We start from the raw sequence: 21,496 nt of genomic DNA on the forward strand, positions 1-21,496 counted from the left end.
GGCAACGGGCAGCAAGCGGCGGCGGGGAAGGGCCGTGAGGATCATCACCTCGGTGGGATAGGGGCGGCTGACGGCGAGCTGCCGGCTGCGGCCGTGCCTATGCTGCCGGCCATGGAGGTGGCCGAGGAGCCGGAGAAAGCTCCGGGCGGCAAGAACAAGGACCCCAACACCTACAAAGTGCTCTCCCTGGTAAGGGCCGGCGGCGGCGGCCTTCCCCGGGGCTGCCCTCGCCGGCGGTGCGTGAGGAAGAGGTGCGGCCCGGGGCAGGTGTTTCGCCCCGCGGGGTTGGGGACGGGTAGACCTCTCCCCGGGCCCTCGGGGACGGAGGGGAGCCGGTGGCAGGGCCTCCCGGGAGGTCTGGGAGCGGGAAATCGCCCCGGGAAGCGTCGGCGCCCCAGGGGTGACTGGGGGATGGCTCCCGCCTTGCCGCCTCGGGGGTTGGCGTCGGGTGGGAGCGGGGCACTTGCGCGGGCATTACTGCTGCGAGACAGAGGCCTGCCGGAGAGGGGGGGTCCGTGACTTCTGTGGTGGTTTATTCTGCTCCTTTGACAGCGCTCAGAATTGTCTCGATTCTTGTGTAGTGTTCGTGGTTGTCCCGTCTTCCATCATGTGGTTTTTAGCTGGTCGGTGTAGGGGACACCCCAGGGAAGACAAAAACAAGTTCAGGCAGGAAAATACTGCTGAAAAGCTAAAAAGAGTTCAAGAGCTGACAGGACAGGGGAAGTGTAAAAACTTGCTTTTCACTGAGTTTGAAGTACCATGGATTGCAAGTTTGTCTCCAAGTGCTGTTTGGAGCCACTTTCAGCCCTGGTTTGGAGGCCTCGGTGGCCAAAGCCATTGTTAGCAGGTAGGTCACTTTCCAGTTTTAGCTGTGCTGCTCTATTATAATTATCCTCCCTGTAGAGATGTGAAAATAAGACCTTCCATACTGCCTGGAGTGATCATTATGAGGCCAAAGTCATTACCAAAGCGAAAGATCATCAGGATTCTGGGAAGGAAGCTTCAGTGGAACTGCAGCAAACTTTATTACACGTATAGAGTCACCTCTGCTCCTAGCAGTGCTAGCTGTGGCAGGCATCATTTTAAGTTCAGCTGTGGGTTTTCATACCTACAGGTATTCTCTTCTATTGCTGCTGCACAGGGAGGATTCCTCAAATGGTGGGACAGGGCCACAGAGATTTAGTAAACCATGGTGCTTCCCCAAGGCAGTGGAATGAAAACATCCAGCTCTTGAGTAATCATGAGAGATGATAATCCTTTTATCCATTTATGTAATTTTTGTGCATGCCTCTTCATTTAGTTTCTTGCCAATTTTCTGAGCTCGTACCTTTGTCCCTCAAAGCCTGAGGAGCTGTCTTGCTGTAGTCTCTCCAGGCTCACCCGCTGCTGTTGTGTGACTGAGCAGCATGCTGCTACTCAAAAGCAAACTTTTGTTTAGGTTTGAGGTTTTCTATTCCATCTTGCCAGTGACTCTCAGGCATTACATTTTGGTCTGATTCACTCATTCCATTAAAATAAAATTTTCCATGGGTTTGTAACAGCCTAAACATTGAGCAGAAAAGTAGCAAAATAGATGATGTTTCTTTTTGACAGTTTAGGGCTTTCTTTGTCATAAGTGGAGAACTCCTTCAAACTGACACTTTTGTTAGAAAACTTCCTAAGGCGTTTTTGCAACTTGAGAACTGTCAATTAAAAAAAATTCCGGGTAAGGTTCAGGTTGAGACAATCAAACTGCGTTAAGTTTCCTCTAAAGAGTAACTTGAACATTTCAGAGTGCATAAAGGTAATAAACTGTGAAATTCTAAAAAGTGCTGTGGGAATACACTTAAAAATAATCTGTATGTCTGGGATTAGCTTTTCCTTGTACTTTTTTCATTAAGGCAGTCTTTTTTTCAAGACTAGTGTTTTATGCATGTACCAGACACTAAATAGTTTTCTGCAATTTTTTTTTATTCAGTTGCCTTCTGCAATTCACTGAGAGGGTAGCTAGAACTTGTATAATACCTGTGAATTAAAAAGGTTTTACTTAATAAGTTAAGACAGTATAATTCTTGGTGTGTACTCCTAGAAAGCTGCTCTCTGTTTTACAGCTGGTTGCAGATGCAGTGAGAAACAGTCCAGGATATGTGGTTGCACTCCTTTAGGTTTCCTTACCTTTTCTTTAGGATGTTTAGGGAACTCTTTCTTATCAGCCTGGGGATCAGACTAAGGCAGTGGGTGGGACAAGGCCCTGTAATCATCACTGAACTGAAGCCAGTGAAGGATACCATGATAAAGATGGTGCCCTTGGGAACCTCTGCACTGATCTCGGTTGTCTCTTTACCTAGCAGTGGAAATTAAGTGTGCTGGACTCTATTCAGGGACTGGTAAATCAAGAGAAATTTTTTCTTTCCCTATAATCAGCACTTGTTAGATCCCACCTGGAGTACTATGTCCAGGCTGGGGCCCTCCAGTACAGGAAAGATAATCCAACTAGAGCAAGTTCAGCAGTGCCACCAAGGTGGTCTAGGGCTGGAGCTCTTGTCATCATGAAGAGAGGCTGAGAGATCTGGGCTTGTTCAGTCTGGGGAAGAGAACTTGAGTGGGGAGCACCTAACAGCAGCCTTCCCATACTTCCGAGGACATCCATCAAGATGGAACTGGGCTCTGTACTGATGTGCACAGTGGGGGAATGAGACAGTGGCTCATTCAGAGCTTCTTAGTGGATATGGTGGGGAAAAATCACTATGAAGATAATGAAGTATTGGAATAGGTTGCACAGAGAGATTGTGTTGTCTCCACCTTTGGGAATTTTCAAGGCTCAACAGCATAAAGCCCTGAGCAGCCAGGTCTGAATTCAGTTTTGACCCATCTTTATGCAAGAGACAGTTCTAAAAATCTCTTGAGGTCCCTTCTAGCCTTATGATTCTATAAATCTGTTTGCAGCTGTCCATTGGTCTCAATATTAAGTGTGAAAGATCTGAATCACAAACCCTGATAAATGAGACAATCTCAGCCCAAGGAAGAGTATCTCTCTTCAACTAGTATCTGCCATTGCAGCTGTCAGGACAGAGTCTAACTAGAGAGATCCATTGGCTTTCAAGATATTTTAGATAAGAGTCCTGAAATTTTTTCACCGCTATCTTCAAAAATAACCCATAGCTGCTGACTTTCTCCTCATACAGGGAAAGATAGGTGTGCTGTGTCAGGATTTTGGAGACAGCTGTAGGCTTGTTTTTGTTTTTTATTTGGTTTATATGTTTTCTTCCCCCACAGAGATGAAGGTGTGGAAACAACCTTTTCTTATGTAGGTGTCTGGAAGATTGCATGCCTGTTTGGTTGTTTTAATGCAGATGGTTTTCCTCCTAAATATGTTTGAGGATGCCCAAACCTTTGTATAGGTTAGTACTTTTTTGTAAAAATGCATTTCTATATTATTTCTCCAGAAAAGTTGCAAAATATCTATTTAATTGCTTTATTTAATATACTTATTAGCTTAATCTTACTTTTTCTTCTACATCTGCTGTTGGAGAAGGAAAGATGGGGAGCAGTTAGTGAGAGCAGGTGAGAAATGAGTTGGACTTGTCAGAGTAGTGTGTTGGCCAAGACCCTTCAAGAGCTTGTTCTGCTCTTGGGCTCAGCCTCCTGAGAGGGGTGAGATCAGTGGATGAACTCCTTTGTCTTCTGATGTTGCTGGAATGGGGACTTGATTCCCAGGGGAAGGACTGTGTAAAAAGCTGTCTCCAAACTCATGGATTTTTCCCTTTGTGCTCATCATACAGGCTCAGGAATTAATGTAACTCATGTGAGGAGAGGAAAGGCGATGATAGGAAAGTGTTCATGCCCAAACCCTGTGATTTGGAACATGGTTATTGACTTCAGCCAACTTTGGTGTGGGTATCAGTCTACTCTTAAGCACTGGCTTCAAGGACACTTGTACTTGATCCTCGAGTTTGTGAGTCCTGGGTGCCATGTTCAGTCTTTCCTCTAATCTTTTCTGGCCCTCAGCAAATCTTTCCATTTTAGCCTTTTTTTGTACTGTTTTGCCTTTTTCCTTCTTTTTCAGTAACAAAAAGTAGTCCTTGCTGAAATTACTTGCTCCTGTGAGAGTGTTGGTTTGAGCTTAGGTGGGACTTTTTAACAAGTAATATTAAAGTAGCTTACTGTTATACAATTTAATTTTTTTGGTATCAAATATTTTTTTGCGAAATATGAAGTAAAAAAATGACAGTGACAGGATGGCCATAGTTTAAATAGACCTTGAAGCTCTTTTGGTTCAGAAATGTTGCAGCAGTTCTTGGCCAATCTCCAATATTTTAATATTTTGTAGGAAGATCTATTCCAATGTTTGGAAACAAGGATGTTTTACAGTGTCTTGCTGTCTTTCATCAACTTTACAGCTCTCCAGCTCCAATGTTGGCTTGCTTTGAATTCTGAAATCACAATAAAAACTGATGTTTGACAAAAGATTTTTGTATTGCATTTGCTGTTGATATTGCTTAAATGCATCTAACTACCATACAGCTGTAGCTGTAAATACATTGTTATCCAATTTAATCCATCAAAACAAAATTTGGGTTTTGATGAATTTTAAGATCATTATAACTTATAATGTTTTTCTTCAGTCAACTCATTTTTCAAAGAAGACTTTGCAGATAATTTTCATTATACGCAGGGAGCTGTCAACCCACAATTTCTTTACTCTTCAAGTTGTTACCTTTATGCTGGATATCGAAGACAAAAATCATGATCTCATACAATAAAACCTAAAAAATATTTAGCCATTTTAACTCTGAAGGATTTCCAGTGTCAATGTTCTTGCTTTACTTACACTTCACATAGCTAGTCAGCATATCCTACCCTAGATGACAGAAGCTGGTATGAAATAAAAAATATTATTCAAAGAAATGCTTGCAGGAATTGAGGCTTTACAAGGCCTTTTTACTTAAAACAAACAAAAAAAAACAAACAAAAAAAACCCACAACAAAAAATTCCACTTATATAAAAATCTTCCTCAGGGGAGAGTAGGGACCACCTTTGTTTGGAATTGTACTCAGAACTCATTTTAAATTTTATTGCCAAACTACATTGACTTTGGGTGCAGCTGTGCCACAGTTAAAGGTGTGATTGAGACTTTCTAAGCATACTTCAGTTTACTATGAGCTGGGTAGTTTAGATATTGCTTCCAGCATAGACAAAACTGGAGTTTAGGGTAGGCTGTGTGTTGCTCTCTTATGGAGCTGAGCTAGAGGATTTAAGCCATCTGGGAGGTTTCAGTCACCCCTCAGAAGCAGTGAATGCTTCTGGCTTCCTGGGCCCCAGCTGGAGTGCAAAGCTTGGAACAGGCTGAAGTACACCCAGCTGTGTGACTTGTGTGCTTCTGTCAACACCGCTGGCTGGTTGCCTGCCTGAAAACATCCATGTTGTGCCTAGGAATTTGAGTGTAGACTGCCTGCTGATGGATGAGGCTGTAGTGTACTAGGATCAGCCATTTTGTCCATCAGGCAAAACAAATAAGTGAACAGGACTGTGATTAGTGTCACATGTGCTCAGACTTCCTGCTTGAGCATTCAGAGCTCTGACTATCCACACCTTAGGGTTTTCATTACTTTTGCAGTAATAGTCTTTGCCTACCTGTCAAGCACCAGATGAGGGTAGGTTGTGCTGAAAGAGAACGGAAAACTGTATCTAGGCATGGTAATAGAGCAGACACAGGCAGTGGCCTCACTGAAAAGGGACAGTCTTGCCATACCTGAGCAAGGTGAGCAAGGCAAGTTTGGGAACACTAACCAGGTTCAGCCAATGGTCTAGATTGCTGGTCCAAGGTCAAGGAAGAAAGTAAAGTCTGTGAGTTAGGGTCAGGGTCAATGGGGTGCTTAGCCAGAATGGACAAGTGGCTTCAGTGTGGCTGTGACACACCCAGGCAGGGGACAGTGGCAATTGCTGGCTGAAACAAGGTGAGGGAGTGACTCTGCTGTGGCTTCTTCTAATTTTTGTTGAAGAGCTGTCTTCAAGGCTGGTTGAGGTTTCCCAAAAAGTGCTCTCAACAGCTGAAACCGAATTGGAGAACTGTCCGCAAGCACAGGCAGCCAAATGCCTGGGAGAGGGAAAATGTGCTTTTGATCTGAACACCACCTCCATGTAGTTCTGCAAGGCTTTCAGATACTAAAATAATAAGGAATACATTAACAGTTTCAATTGGTAGACTTTCTGTAGAGATAATTACTGACTTGAATTCAGAATAACTTAGCTAACTGTTGGATTTCAGGCAAGGCCAAAGATATAAAAATTATGCAAGGCTTCCTTCCAGCTCCGGTTCTTCAAAATTTTTCCTTGGCATTCTTTCACTAATATCAGTAGAATTATACAAGGAGTGAATTGTTCTGATTTGAGTTGCTGTGTAAGCTATGTTTTTGTTGCTTTCAGCTGAAAGGAGGAATGGAACTAATTAAAGGCTTTGAAAACATGAAAGGTATGAAAAGTTTTTCATCTTGGAGCTGGTATTAGAAATTAATATATTGGCAAACATCACTGTGACCATATGCTATGGGAAGCGGATAAATACTTGTTTTAAAGAATGTTCTGTCTGATGGAATTTGGATGAAACTGTTGTAGATATGATTTTTCAGAGAAGCTATTTTACAGTGATCAATATTGGAATTCTATTTTGAATATAGGACAGGAAATATATCAAAAAAAAGTAAAAATAAACTTTCTGCACTGAAAAGCAAAAAATACTTTTCTGCACAGGTGTACGGGTCAGCTCTATAACAAGTTTCCTTTAAGTGTATTTATAAGACAGCAGTGGATTTTGTTGTAAATTAGATGTGGTAGAGGGCAAAGGAAAATATTACAAGACTTTTGGCAGATAGGCTATTGTTTAACTGTTCAACACTGAATGAGTTAGCTAAGGAGAAAAAGGGGAACAATGAGAAAAGATTAAATGTTTGCATTTCTGAAGAAACTGAGATGAGTGTGAACTTTGTCCTAGTTCTGCTATGTAATGGCATCTAGGCAAGTCAACCTATATTAATTGCCTTCTAATATGTGGTAGTATTTTGGTACAAGTATGTGTTAAAGGTTTTTTGCTTGTTTGTTGTTCATAAAATAACAAAAAGTATAATGTTGTTAGAGCTGCTTGTACAAAAGTCAATAATCAAACTCAGCTATTTATCTCCTATTCTGCTGTTTGTCTCTGGCATGATCAAGTGGGCCAGTTCCTGAGTCCTTTTAAGGCTAAAATATGTTTCTATGTTGTAAAGCATTAAAATTTTATAGTTTGCCTTTTGTTTTTTGAGGGACTATATTCAAAGGGTGCAGAGGTAGATAACAGCCTCTCTGTCAGCCATAGCCTTTGTTTAAGAAAAATGGCCAAAGGATTCAGGGCTGAAGATGTGCCTGTGATCAATATCATTGTGCTTAGTAAAGCCCCATAGTGAATAGCTTTGAAACATTATTCATCCCATCTTGTTCCTGTACCACTGTGCGGTTCTGCAACTTTTGACACTCCTTACATTTTTAGTGTTTTACAGGATTTTCTCTTGCTCTTTAAGGTCGATGTGTCTTCCTGCTCAGCCTAATGTAACTGTCATGATGGCGGTAGCAACAGCATCTGCAGGGGAAAAATGGAGTTTACTCGGCTTACTTGGTATATTTAGTGGTATTATGGTACCCAGCAGAAGCAGCCCCATTTTACACTGTTCTTCTTGCAACTCTCATGACAGCATTATAAATCAGAACAGCTTTAGCTTTATTCTTGAAAAGGGATTTTTGGAATAGGAAGAGCATGAAGATGGCTCAAGGCCATATTTTCTTTTCCAGTTTTGTTTTTATTCACAGCTCAAGTGCAACTTGCTTGAACAGTAATTTTGACTTGGCATAATACTGACAGTTTCTTCTCTTTCTGTGTAACTGTGTATTCATATGTGGTTGTCACTAAAGCAGATGGCATGTGGTGGTCTTTGTTCTTCTGTGTTTGTAGTCTGCTGTGCTGAATAAAAGAATTGTGTTTGAAAGCACAATATTACTTTTTTCCTTTGTAAATAAAGATCAGTTTTCAGTTCTGGTTATTCTTAGGTTTTTACAAAAACCTACCTGCAGATTAAATAGCAGGGTCATCTGCTATCTGTTTTCTGGGAAGCTAACCAGAAGTTGTATTTTTCTCTTCTTTTTGGCTAGCCTATGGTTGTACCTTAGTTTCTCTCTAAATTGTTCTGGGATGTAAAATGCATGGAAAAACAAAACAGCCAGTGCAAAATGTGTGTGCTTTGATAACAGTTCACATGTTAATGCCTTCCAGGAGAATATGTAGTTATACAGCTGGACAAGCAAAAAATCACAAAAATATTTTAGATCTTAGCTGACAGGTGGTAACTCTGTTCTAGCTCTCTCTTCCTTGTTAAAAACAGATGCTTGAATAGTTTTCGAAGGTATTTAGAGATCTATAGTATGATAATGTCTTCTGCTGATAATTCCCTGCTGAATAAGTGTTATCACTCTGTGGTAAGCTTTGTAAAGGCTTTTTATAATATCTTACAGGGGTGTGAGCTACCTTTAAAACAGTCTTGTCCTTTGAATGACCTTAGGTTGCAATAGTATGTAATAATAGTTTTGGGAACATCCAACAGAAACAGTGAGAGTTGACCTTCTGTGTGCTGCTTTGAGAAGAAAAACAATAATCCCTATACATTTTTAAAGTAAATCTTCTTTTTAGCTCTGAAAAGGTTTTGGGCCAACTTTTCCATCCACTGACTTTGGGATAGTCAGTCACCTTCAGTGTTTCAGGACAAACAACCTGCTGCCTCAGCAGCTCTCTTCCTCCTCCTGAGCTCTGGGTGTGGAACATGGATCAACAGAAGCAAATCTTTGAAGAGCATAAAAATATTTACAGATGTAGAAAGAAGAGATGAATGGTGCAAGAAGTAGGTGGTGCACTTGTTTCAGTGCTGATAACTTTTTTTTTTAAAGTGATATATTTAGGTATACAGCTGTACTGGTGTGAGTGAAGTATCCGCCTTTAGGTTTAGTAAACTTGATTAAGTTTCCCCTGCTTTTGAATAAAACTGAGCTCTTGGGGTTATCCCTCTTTAAAAGTAACTTTTTACAAGTATGAATAAGTGTTCCACTTCCCCTGGCAAGTGTAGATAAGATTTTTTTCCTCTGCACAGTGTGCTTTCTGCATTTTTAACAATGCCCTTTTAAAGGCAGAAGGCAACTTAATTCTTATTTGCAATTCATCATTTATTATTGTGTTCTCTACATTATTGCCGATCAAGTTTTTTCTCAGAGATATTTCAGTGTTAAAGTCCAGGTAGTTAGTCATCTATTTTGGATGCATAAAATGATGAAAACATAGCATGGCCTTCACAGACCTTAGTGTTTTTGGAAAATTTCATGGGATTTTTGTAATACTGGCACTACAGACCCAGTCTAGATGTTCTCCCTTTGTGGGTAGACATGACACAACTGTGGGAGTCAGTCATGGAGATGAGAATGGAAAACCATTACTTTGCATTGCTTCTTTGTTAATGTGTAGCTGTTAATGGATGCCTTAAACTTTGGAGTGACAAGTTTTTTTGGCTGTGGAACACCGGGGATGAAGGAAGGAAGATGGAAAGCAACTGAGTACATGGTAGGCAAGAGTGAGGAAGATCAACACAGAAAGAAAGAACTCAGAATTATTATTCCTTAAAAGAAATATCAATTCATTCTTTGCAAAGAAAAAGGAGGACAGGAGAGTGGAGCGGGAGTAGGGGAGATGGACAGAGCTATGTAAGAGTGAAAAGAAAGGGACTGTACCATTGGCTGTGTCAAGGAAGAGTAAAATATGATAGTAAAGGAAATGTGACACTGGCTAAGGCTGGTGAGAGATTTTTTTGGATGTTGCCAAGATCCGTACAGTTGACAAGTCTCTTTGGGGTCCAGTGTCTGCAGCCTTTGTGCTTCATGGCCCTTCCAGCTCCCTGAAGTCACCGCTGAGAAATTCTCTTCAACTGCAGTTCTAGAGATGAGTGACGGAAATGATTCTGCTCTCTAACCATGTTGTTATATTTCCATATGCCCAGCTCAAAATAAAAGGCTTTTGAAATGTTTTCAGGATTGCAGTTTTCCAGACAGTGAACCACCTATTCCCAACCACTATAATGTTTACAAAGCAGAGCTTTTATTGCTTCCTCCCACGTAAAGGAAGCAGTGATGGGACAGAGATTCATCCCTAGATGACAATGTTTTTTGATTCCAAAACAAACTTTCTGAAAAATATTTTTAAAACAAAGAAGGACACTTTCTTCTCTGCATTTGTTACTGTGTTGGTTTAAGAACTTTTCTCAGATACTATATTAAAACCAAATCTGACATTTTGTCCTAGCAATCAGTCAAGTTATAGATCATAAAAAATGCATGTGCTACTTATGTGTATAACAAAGCTGGGTTCTTTAATTTTATTTGCCTTCCTGCTAAATGTTGGATTCCCATATTTTTTTCTTAATTGCACCTTTCTCTTTTGAGGGGAAGACTATGGGAGAGAGAGAGAACAGGTAAGATTTTCTCATTTTGTGTAAAAAGACGGACTAAATCTTGAAGGCAGGTGGTAGGTTGACAGTGTGGTAGTAGCCAGAGATTTGAGTCTGTTTGCAGCAGGATGCTGCAGGGTTCTAACAAGGTTCTACATGTGCGGCTACTTGTCTTTAGATAGATTAAAAGTATATGTAATCTTTACACAGCAGATGGCAGCATCCCAAACCTGAGCTAACTGTATGTAAAATATTTCAGGTAATAGTAGTAACCTACCTGCTGCAGCAAGGTCCCATATAGCAAGAAGCAAAGTAAATTAGTTCACATTTGAGCTGCAACAGCAAGATGACTTTCTGTACCCGGGTGACCTTTAAAGCTAGTTTGACTGTTCCTTGTCATCTGCAGAGCTGGTACTTAGAGCCTTTCCTCTGACAATAGACCAACTACTAGTCTAACACCTCTTACTGTGCCTAGTCAGGACTGCTGCTGCTGTTGGCCAGTATTAGTTGCTCCACATTGTTCCAGATGAACATTTGTTCAATTTGCATGGATAATGTCCACGTGACTGAAGTCATTCAGGCTCAAGATAAAGCTTTGATTCAAAGCTTTAAACACTAAACTGTAATTGCATGGTATAGTCCACTACATTAGGGTTGGCTGTCCCAGAACAGTGTCAAATACTTTATCTCTAAGCTTGCCATTTTTGTGAAGGTTCTTTATTAAATGTCAAAGAAAGAAATAAAGAAAAAAAAAGGGGGAGGGGAAGCTTTAGGATTTTGCAGTAAAATATTTTTAAGAACAAAATTTAAAGTAGTGGGGTTAATATTAAGAAAGTAAAGGCTTGGATGTAATGAGTCAATAGAAGTTCCCAGGTCTTCATTTATTACAGATGGACATAGTATATCAGGTAAGGACCTGGACCATGTTTTCCCTTGTGTATATATAAGAAATTTGAGAACTGAACTGGTTTGTAGGATGCTGTGGTTTGTGATGCTATGAGGTTTCTGGAGAATTGGTTGCAGGAAACTCAAGTTGCACTGCTTCATCAAATAGCATTACCATTTTGTTGTATTTCCTACTCAAAAGAACATTCATATACCTCAGTGAACATAATCCTTTCATGTTTTTGCTTGTTGAAATTAATTATGTTCTGGGAAGTGTAAAACTGAAAACCTGGAATACAATACAAAACTGATTTTGTAACATTTGGTGCCAAAATCTCAGGAATTATTTGTGAGAATCTTAGTGAGGATTTACCAATTTTAGCTGGGAAGTATTATAATGCTACCAATTTGGAGTGGGTTTTATTTAGGTTATATATTACTTTGGTGCCACAAATTCCTTGGTTTTAAATATGCATTACTTACACTGAAGCTCCATAAAGGAATATTATTAGTCCATTTAGTGGCACTGCAGTGTTTTCATTTCAAGGATGTCTTAGGTGGCATAAGTCCCATAGGTCACGTAGCTATTTGAAAAGATGAGAATAAAGCTCTTATGGATAGAGTAGGTGTGATTTTTGTTTGCCTTAAAGCGTGTTTGTGGTCACTTGTCAGAGGATATTCTAATCTTTGATTTTAGTAGCAGGACCTAGTGGGAGTAGAGAAGCGATATATCATCACCCTTAAATAAAATGTTCTCAAGTTAGCTTTTTAAAAAAAAACCAATTCATCATTTAATTAGGACAATATCAGGATTTGCTCTCTTCACTGATTTTGCTAGGCTTTGGCATGTTGTTTTTGATGTGCTACCTACCTAGCTGTGCATGTGCTCTTATCTAGGTTATATTTCAAAGGTCCAGATTAATTTACATGGAAGATAATACTGTTGATACTGACTTAACAGAAAATGTTGTTGATACTGCACGTTAGTATGCTGTTAAAAATAAAAAAGGCAAATACAGAGCTCTAGCAGTTGTGTTTATTCTTGACGGCTGAGTTAATGGAGACTTGCACCTTTCTGTCAGTTTTAGTGTATCTGGGTACACTGATAATGGTAGACATTTTTTTTCCTTCTTTCTCTGTCAATTCAAAGATAGATTTGAACTCAAAAAGTACTTTTTTCTGTTACATTGAAAAATCTAAGATTCTAGCTCTGCCTGGTTCAGAATTCTAGACCAAAGATTCATCAGGTTCAGTCTAGAATTCCCTTTTTTATGAATGCTATATATGTAATATTTTTTATATTGATTAATACTGCACTTCACAAATCCAGAATAATACCTGAATTTTGATGCTGCACATTCCAGAAATTACTTTCTTACTGTCTTCATTAAGTACTTAGTGAACAAAATTGTATAATGAACTGTATATTTGTTAGAAACAACATAAATAATTTGTATTTGTTCAAGTGCTCACAGTCTTTAAAAAGGTAAGCTTGAGAAATAATTAGGTGCATTTTAAAATGGGGTGAATTTTTGCCACATCACAACATGATTCTGGCATACTCAAAAGACTGGCTCAGCAGCTTTAGCTGATGGTGGAGGGGGAAAAAATGGAGAGACTTTGCATAGGTATGTAAATAAAGTTTTTGAAGTATTGTTTGAAAGCGGTTTTTCCTCAGAAAACAATGACTGGAAAGGTGACATGTACATTCTCTCATACCTCCCCAAATACTTCTGAAATAAGTTATTACAGTGCCTTCTCTTTCAGGATTTGTGGCAAATTAGCATGTTGCATTCTACACTTGAATAGAATAACCACCATAAGTGCATTGCTGGCTTTCCCAGACTCTTTAGTTACTGCATATGCGTTGATAATATATACACTTTTCCTAAAGGGTTTATGGACCAAATCCAGTACTTAATGAGATCAAGAGGAATCTTTCCCTGTATTTGTGTAGGCATTAGATCTTGCCCTAAAATGCTGGACAAGGACAATATGGGGGTTTTTGGTAACTTCAGTGCACTCAGAATCCAAAATAAACATGGCCATAGCTTCTGGTCAGTGTAAGACACTGGTCAGTCTAATATGACATCCCACAGTTGCTTACCATGGTATGGACCAACATGTAGTGTGAACTGGATACTAGGAAGTGGGAAAAGGTTTTTCTGCCTAAGAAAATTATAGGTATCACTTAAGAGCCATGCCTTCTGCTTGTAGTCTGTGGTCAATGGCAAAACATCGCTTCACCTTCTTAGAACAACCTAGGAGGAAGGAAAGGGAGCAATGAAAGTTTTTTGTAAAACTGATAGAAGTGTAACCATAAACGTCTTAATTTTTTTTTGTTCGTGAGAGAGATATATATCATCATGTCTACATTAAATAACTTGTTAAGAAATTAAATATACAGGCCCAGTCTTGAGAATATTCATGGTCATGCACCAGTAATTAGTTGCAAACAACATAACTACTTGCGTGAATGAAAACTGTTTGTGAAAGCAGTGAAATCAGCCTCCTAATCTGCATGTTTAGCAATTTCAGTACAATTGTATAGCATTATAGAGAAAGCGAGGGCTTTCAAAACAGTGGTCACTTATGGTTACTTTCTTTTTCTTCCTGTCCCACAGGTACTCTGTGTCTGCATGTTAACGACAATCCTAGGATGTATATTTGGCCTGAAGCCTAGCTGTTCGAAAGATGGTAACTAATATGCCTTTTATTTAGTAATATTTTGAAGCAATTCCTTTTTATTTCCTTTTTATCCATTTTTGTAAATTAATTTTGATATTATCAGAATGACACCCTTTCTTCCTGCAGGAGGAGGATTGGATGCATTGCTTGAAGCAGTTTCAGTTAGAGGGGAATGAAAATATCAGGAAATAAACCTCAGGTGTACTTAGTACTTGTGTGTACTCAGTTGAGAGGTAAACTGATCTTGGCACTCAGTGCCTGGTCTGGCAGCTTCCATGTATCTCAGCTGTCACTGTGGTGATGTCACATGGCTGGCTTTTCTCAGTTCGCTATTAAAAAAAAAAAACAACCAACCAAAACCAACAAACCAACAATTTCTATTTCATGTTGTCCCGGAACATTTGTTTTTCATCTTTTCCAGTCAATTATGGGGGGGGGGAAAGTTATTTTTGTACTGGTTAGAATTGTAGTCTGAAAACGTTCCTTGTGGAATTCTTCTGGCTGTTTTCTGTCCTGAAAAATATGTGTTTTTTTCAATGGTGAAGTTTCTTCAGGTAGAATGTTACAAAAGATATTTTAAGAAATCAAGCTTCACTTTGCAGTTATTCTGGATAGTTGCTCCCAAAGCTGATCTGTTAAACAAACAGTCCTACAATGATTTTTAACTAAAATTTGGTTTACAAATTCCCACTAGAATGTTTAGGTTTATTTCTCATTTTATTACAGCTTTGCAATATTGGCTTATTATTATTGCATTTTCCTACTATCACACACCTCAAGATTCTTAAGAAAAAGAGCCAAGTAAAGGATTTACCTGATTCCCTTCTGGTGATTGCACAGGATGAAACAGACTGACCAACTACTTAAGTGTTGTTAATGCTTCACATCACCAGTTTATTTTTTTTTCCCAGGCAACCCAGTCTAGTGGAAGAATGATATGCCTTTTTTTTACATTAAAACTGAACAAAAATTAAACCAGTGAGTAGTACACTCAAGTTTGTATCTCTGGTGTCTGGTTTGGAACAGCACTTCCTGTGTCTTGAGATAGTACCTTAACCGTGGTACGGCAGGATGTGAAACTGGGGACTCTTCAGTTCCTCTGACATGTATGAAGACTGTTATTCAAACTGGGCATGAGCATAGAAGAGTTGTGAGCATAGCCAATGCAGTCCAGACTTTAATTCAGTCTAGATTTTAATTTATGTTTAATTATTTATAGAAAGTGGAACATTGTCAGACATGAAAATGAAAATCAATGTTCTCTGGAAAAGCATTTCACTGTTTATGGCATCCTTACTGAAAACCTAGGTTCAGATTTCCTCTGATAGACATCTGAATTCTGAATGACTGTACTTGTATCTTCTGGTGATACAAAAAGGCAGGGACAGTCACAACTAGAATCATAGTCTTGTGTTTCACTTGTTTCTGCCAATAATGAAACACCATGTTCTTGTTAAAACAGAATAGAACCCTTTCTTCCATATGATGAAAAATTATTTTTGTTCAGTAAGACGAAATAAACATTTAGTTGGATCAAGACTTTCCTTTTCCTTTGGCTGTCATTGTTTTTGCAGCTATCTTGTAAGTTGTGAAATGACCAACTGTGTCACTGCACATGCTGACCTTATTAATTTCTTCTGCATGCTGACTGATTTGAGATCAGCCACTGACATCTAACACTATCCAATATTACAGTGAAAACCTGCAAAGGTCGTTGCTTTGAAAGGACCTTTGGAAGCTGCCGTTGTGATAGAGATTGTGTCAAGCTTGGAAACTGCTGCTTAGATTACCAGGAAGCATGTATACAACCAGGTAAGAATGGAGAAAAGCTGTGGGGGCAAACTCTCTTATTCTGCAACATGAGACAGCTCTGTATGTGAATACTGTTACAGTCAGATGGCTGAGACCCCTGACATCTTTCAAATGGATGTGAGTGCAAAGGGGCGCTGCTGAACAGCAGGGTGGTTCTGATGCCAGTGGTCTCCCCCTCTTTGTGCTCCCTCCATTGTGACCATGAGTGGAGTTACAGTGGTGGTGGCGGTACTGGGGACTCCTGTGGAAACATCAGGGCTCTGGTGCAGCTGCTGTTGTACACAAACAAAGCTTTTATTTCGCCCAGCTGGACTTCGTAGGAGCTGACAGAACCAGCAGGCTGGCTTTTCCATAGCTCCTGTGGGGAGAGAGGCTGCGGGGGACTGTGTTGCTGCCCTCCCCCTAGGAAAGAGAAGGAACAACTGCAACTTGAGGTCTCAGCAAGCCTTTTGTTCTCTGTCCGGGGGTAAGAGAACAGTGACCTGCATTGTCCCTGCTGTCAGGGACAACTCCTACGTTCTCAGGCAAGCCAGGAATAGGAATGCATTCTGCATATTGTATCTTTGTCATCACCCGTGTGAAAAAGGGGAAGGACAGAGCAGCTCTGTGAAAGCTGCCGTCTTTCCTTACCCAGCTACTCCGTCCCTCTGCCTTGTTACTTTCCAGCTTCAATGTGAAGTAAGGGTCATGTGCTGGCCTTTGGGACAAGGCAGGATGGTAGAACAGATTGCACTGGTGGAAAATGATTGTCAAGTGAGAAGCAGTTCTCATGATTTGCTAGAAAGCAAAGGTCAGGTAGGCAGAGGTGTGAAAAGTAGCATGGAGAAATTTTACAGGGAAAGACGTTAGTGCAGATAGTAATAATAAGGACAGAGCTTGACTGTTTTCTCTGATTTAGTTTTTGCCTTAATGCTTCACATGCAGTATTCTTTTTAGTTAACTATTTTTCTTCTCACTCCGCTTTACATGTATTTGTAAACTTTATCAACGTAGTTTCACCCTGAAATTAAAAATTCCAATGTTGACTTTTAAAATCAAATTATTAAACTGAACTCAGATCCCTGCTTCAACTGACATTGAATGGTCCTCTAAACAGCATAGAGCTTTTTGCTTACAGAATAGTTGCATGGGATTTACTCTTCACTTTGTTTCATTGCATCAGTCTCCCTCAGTTTTTAAAAAATTCTTTAAAAACAAACTGGAGAGCCTGTCTTTACACTAAAATCAGTGAAGAATCAAATTCTTCTTTCCAAATCATATCATGTAACTAGAACCACAATAGATTCTTCTGTCTCACAGAAGTAAAGATCTACTGGCATTGATGGAGTTACTGAAGTTCAGTATTACTGAAAGGGAGATTAATGTCCCGAGAATGCTTTTAGGGATTTCTAATTGCTAGTCATGTGTGACTATCACTGACTGTCCTCTACTCATGTCTCTGTGAAGACCTTCACTTAAGTATTCACTTTGTTGGTAATCCTCATTGACTCTGAAGGATCTATTGTGCTTACAACTGATAACAAAATGATCATCTTCAAATTATATGATGTATTGGAATATTCTGTTTAGAAAAATCAATGTGATTCAGGACAGAAAGTCTCTACTAAAAACAGCAATGAAGCTGAAGTCAGTAGGTCTTCCTGTGAGCTTATGTATGTAGTCTCAAATAGTGCCAGAGTGATGTTTATGCCTAAGAGGTGCTGAAAGAAGCTAGAGTGCCTGATGGTGGTTGATAAAATCCATTGTGACTTCAATGCGAATCACAGTAAGTTATTGCTGCTCAGTGTTCTCTTGGCATTCCAAATTCAGACTCAAGTTTTGGTGTTTCTCTGGAGTAGTTGTTGGGAGCTTCTTTATAGTTCGCATTTACTATGTTAAACCCACAGAAATTTTCATATTTAAGGAGGTCTGTAATAAGGATTCTTTCTGATCTGTGATATTTATAGCCATATGCTGCATAATTGTATTCAGCTGGCTATGCACTTGGATTATTTAGCCATGGGTGTTTGTTTCCCAAAGTGCTAAAGCTTGTAGTATTATGCATGCATGAGATGTCTCAGGACTGTTTTTCAGCGAGTACATATTTGAGACAGAACTTAATGCTCAGTTTGTTAATTCTGCACTTCCACTGGTATTAATCATTGTGCCGTCCTTCTCTTACCTGTTTTTTAGCCCATATATGGACCTGCAATAAATTCAGGTGTGGAGAGAAGAGGCGACCAGAATATCATTGTTCCTGTTCAGATGATTGTGTGGAAAATAAAGATTGCTGTGTCAATTACCATGCTGTTTGTAAAGGTAAATATACTCAACAAGTTCCTACAGTCTCTTATATGTACCCATATTTGTATGAAAGGAGCAAGGTCATCACTTTAAAAGCATCCAGTAAAATGAAAAAAACTTGCATTTATCACAAGAATGTGCTGTCTTAAAAAATAAATTGCACTCGTTTGTTTTAAGGAGAGGCAAGCTGGGTTGAAGAAGAGTGTGAGGACATTACTGAACCTCAGTGTCCAAAAGGGTGAGGATATTGTATATTTGCATAGCTCTGCTCTTTGCTTGCATTTCATTTTTGAGATTATTTTCTGTACTGTGCCTTCCTGGCACCTGCTTGCCTTTCTTACCCACAGTAAGAGCAGCTGCTAGACAGAGAAGGATGCCTGTTCAGCCAGCATTTGATAGTGCTTACTAACAGATCAGGTTGCTTCATCCCAGCAGCACTCCTGTGTCGCAGCACTTGCTTGACTTGCAAGACACGCCTGTTCCTGAATCCCACTGTGTCTCACAGATATGTGTGCTCTGGGCAGCTCTGCCTTGTGCCAGCCTCATTACTGTCCTACATGTACTTCGGGACCCATCCAGCAATCTCGGGCTCCTGAGACTGCCTCTCTCCCTCGTCACCTCTAAAGACCTTTCCAATTCCTTGCCTGTGATAGCCCCAGAGCTGCAAAATGTGGGCAGATCACTGTCCCAGTTTGACCAGCTGTGGCCAGCATTATTTGCAAGCTGTCTGAACTTCTTTCTTTAAAAGGTGTAAATGCCATGGGATCTTTGTATTCTCTGGCTCAGCTCCACGCTGGGCCCGCTCCTGCAAGTTATGTATACACTGGGTGAGGAATGACTCATGTAGTTTATGGCATCAGCACTTGGGCTCAAATAGTACAGCAGGGATCCCAGCCAGGAAAAAAGTCTGCATTTCTTGTCCTGTTTTTGCTGTGGGATCTGCAAATTAAAGCTAAAGTTGACTGCAAACTATGATTGTATGTATAAATTATTAATAGAAGTGACTTAAACATTCTTGATTGAAAAGTGTTCCACTGGAAAATAGTTTGTAGATGTGTTGCGGGGATGAGTTTAATTCAGTTATGTTCTTGTCTGAAAAGTGTCGAAAAGAAATCAATATTGTTTTCATTTTGACGATTTTGAAATTATGGTCTGCTGGGGATATTTCTAGTAAAGTATAAATACTTCACTTTGTTCTTATGTTGCTATTTTTTTTGACTTAAGATATTTAAATTGTACTATATTTAGTCATTGGAATTACAGTACTGTCAAAATATAATTCCTTTTTTGGAATATTTTTGTACCAGATGAGTACTTTTCATTCTGATTCAGATCAATAAAAACCACTGACACTTCAGAACCTTCATCAAGACAGCTTCTGTCTGGTATATGGAGCTTCTGTCTGGCTTGGAGTCCAAGTCCCTGATAAGCCCCCACGTAGGAGTGTGATAGCCAGGTGGTTCCGGAAGCTGTTGTCATTAACTCCTGCTCTGAGATTGGGGCCATGCAGGACTAGGTGCTGGGAACTGACTCTAGGGTGCTGATTTCACTAATGCAAGATTAGGAAGTGTTACTTCCTACTAAGCAGGAGGCTTATGCAGATCCACAGTCAGAGTTAATGGTGTAAATGCTGTAGGGCAACTCCTGTTGGTTAACTTGGTTTTAGGGTTTTTGTTTATTATTTCTGTTCATCTTTAAAGGGATACATAGTTACTTTATTAAAATTGTTTTAATACTGGCAAAACCAGAAATGTTGCAATAAAACCCAGCCCAGGAAAGGGTGATGTGTGGTCAAAGTTGAATCGAGTAGTGTTGACTGAAGGCACATCTCAGACTATTAGCACACAAACCTCTACCAAAGCTAACAACTTTGTAAACAATCTACTTCTTCCTCTTGTTAGGGTAGGCATGTGTGCAGGTGACTTCAGCTCAATGCACATTTTGAGGTCTCAGGATATCAATTCTGATTCTGTGCATACCAATACAGCATGTTTTGTGGGCTCAAATTACTGATTTTATTCTTATTTGGTTTTAGTTGGGTTTGCTTTTGTGGTGCCAAGTAAACAAAAGACAGTGCAGTGTTCAATGGAGTGTTTAATCTGAGAAATCCCAGTGATTGAGATTCATCAAATGCTTACAATTAAGTACACACCTAAATCTTTTCAAGACTAGGTTTGATGTTATTTAATAGGATTATAAAGTTAATGGGCTATAAGATTTCAAGAGTAATCTAGTCCTGCCTACTGTTCTAGGAGTGAAATAATACTCCTAGAATTAAAACTTACTTAAGCAGTTTATCCTAGTGCTTAGCTAGATGGTTTTCTGATGTTTTAGTATTTTTTGCTGTACTTTAAGCCTGTTAGTATTTGTTCTGTCTTCATTCATCTGGAAGAGCAGCTGATTCCTTTCCTCTTTGCAGATCTTTCCAGTATATTTGAAGATTGTTACTATGCCTCCTCTTGAGGCTTATATACATTTAGTGGAAAAGCTTTACTTCCTGTGCTTTATGGTTGTATGTAGGCAGTAGTGGGGTTAATATTAAGAAAGTAAAGGCTTGGATGTAATGAGTCAATAGAAGTTCCCAGGTCTTCATTTATTACAGATGGACATAGTATATCAGGTAAGGACCTGGACCATGTTTTCCCTTGTGTATATATAAGAAATTTGAGAACTGAACTGGTTTGTAGGATGCTGTGGTTTGTGATGCTATGAGGTTTCTGGAGAATTGGTTGCAGGAAACTCAAGTTGCACTGCTTCATCAAATAGCATTACCATTTTGTTGTATTTCCTACTCAAAAGAACATTCATATACCTCAGTGAACATAATCCTTTCATGTTTTTGCTTGTTGAAATTAATTATGTTCTGGGAAGTGTAAAACTGAAAACCTGGAATACAATACAAAACTGATTTTGTAACATTTGGTGCCAAAATCTCAGGAATTATTTGTGAGAATCTTAGTGAGGATTTACCAATTTTAGCTGGGAAGTATTATAATGCTACCAATTTGGAGTGGGTTTTATTTAGGTTATATATTACTTTGGTGCCACAAATTCCTTGGTTTTAAATATGCATTACTTACACTGAAGCTCCATAAAGGAATATTATTAGTCCATTTAGTGGCACTGCAGTGTTTTCATTTCAAGGATGTCTTAGGTGGCATAAGTCCCATAGGTCACGTAGCTATTTGAAAAGATGAGAATAAAGCTCTTATGGATAGAGTAGGTGTGATTTTTGTTTGCCTTAAAGCGTGTTTGTGGTCACTTGTCAGAGGATATTCTAATCTTTGATTTTAGTAGCAGGACCTAGTGGGAGTAGAGAAGCGATATATCATCACCC

The 21,496-nt window shown here is 39.5% G+C and overlaps 1 protein-coding gene across 1 annotated transcript in view; it reads left to right on the plus strand.

Moving 5' to 3' along the window:
• Positions 1-21,496, plus strand: part of ENPP1 (ectonucleotide pyrophosphatase/phosphodiesterase 1) — a gene marked incomplete at its 5' end in the record, with an annotated part of 57,400 nt that continues 35,904 nt past the window's right edge. The window contains 5 exons of the mRNA XM_026844535.1: positions 1-189; positions 14,001-14,073; positions 15,760-15,876; positions 18,049-18,174; positions 18,337-18,397. Of these exons, the coding sequence (XP_026700336.1) occupies positions 1-189; positions 14,001-14,073; positions 15,760-15,876; positions 18,049-18,174; positions 18,337-18,397 (566 nt within the window). The remainder of the gene's footprint in view (positions 190-14,000; positions 14,074-15,759; positions 15,877-18,048; positions 18,175-18,336; positions 18,398-21,496) is intronic.

Source organism: Athene cunicularia (assembly GCF_003259725.1).
Source record: "Athene cunicularia isolate RWA chromosome 3 unlocalized genomic scaffold, athCun1 chr3_part1, whole genome shotgun sequence".
Taxonomy (NCBI): domain Eukaryota; kingdom Metazoa; phylum Chordata; class Aves; order Strigiformes; family Strigidae; genus Athene; species Athene cunicularia.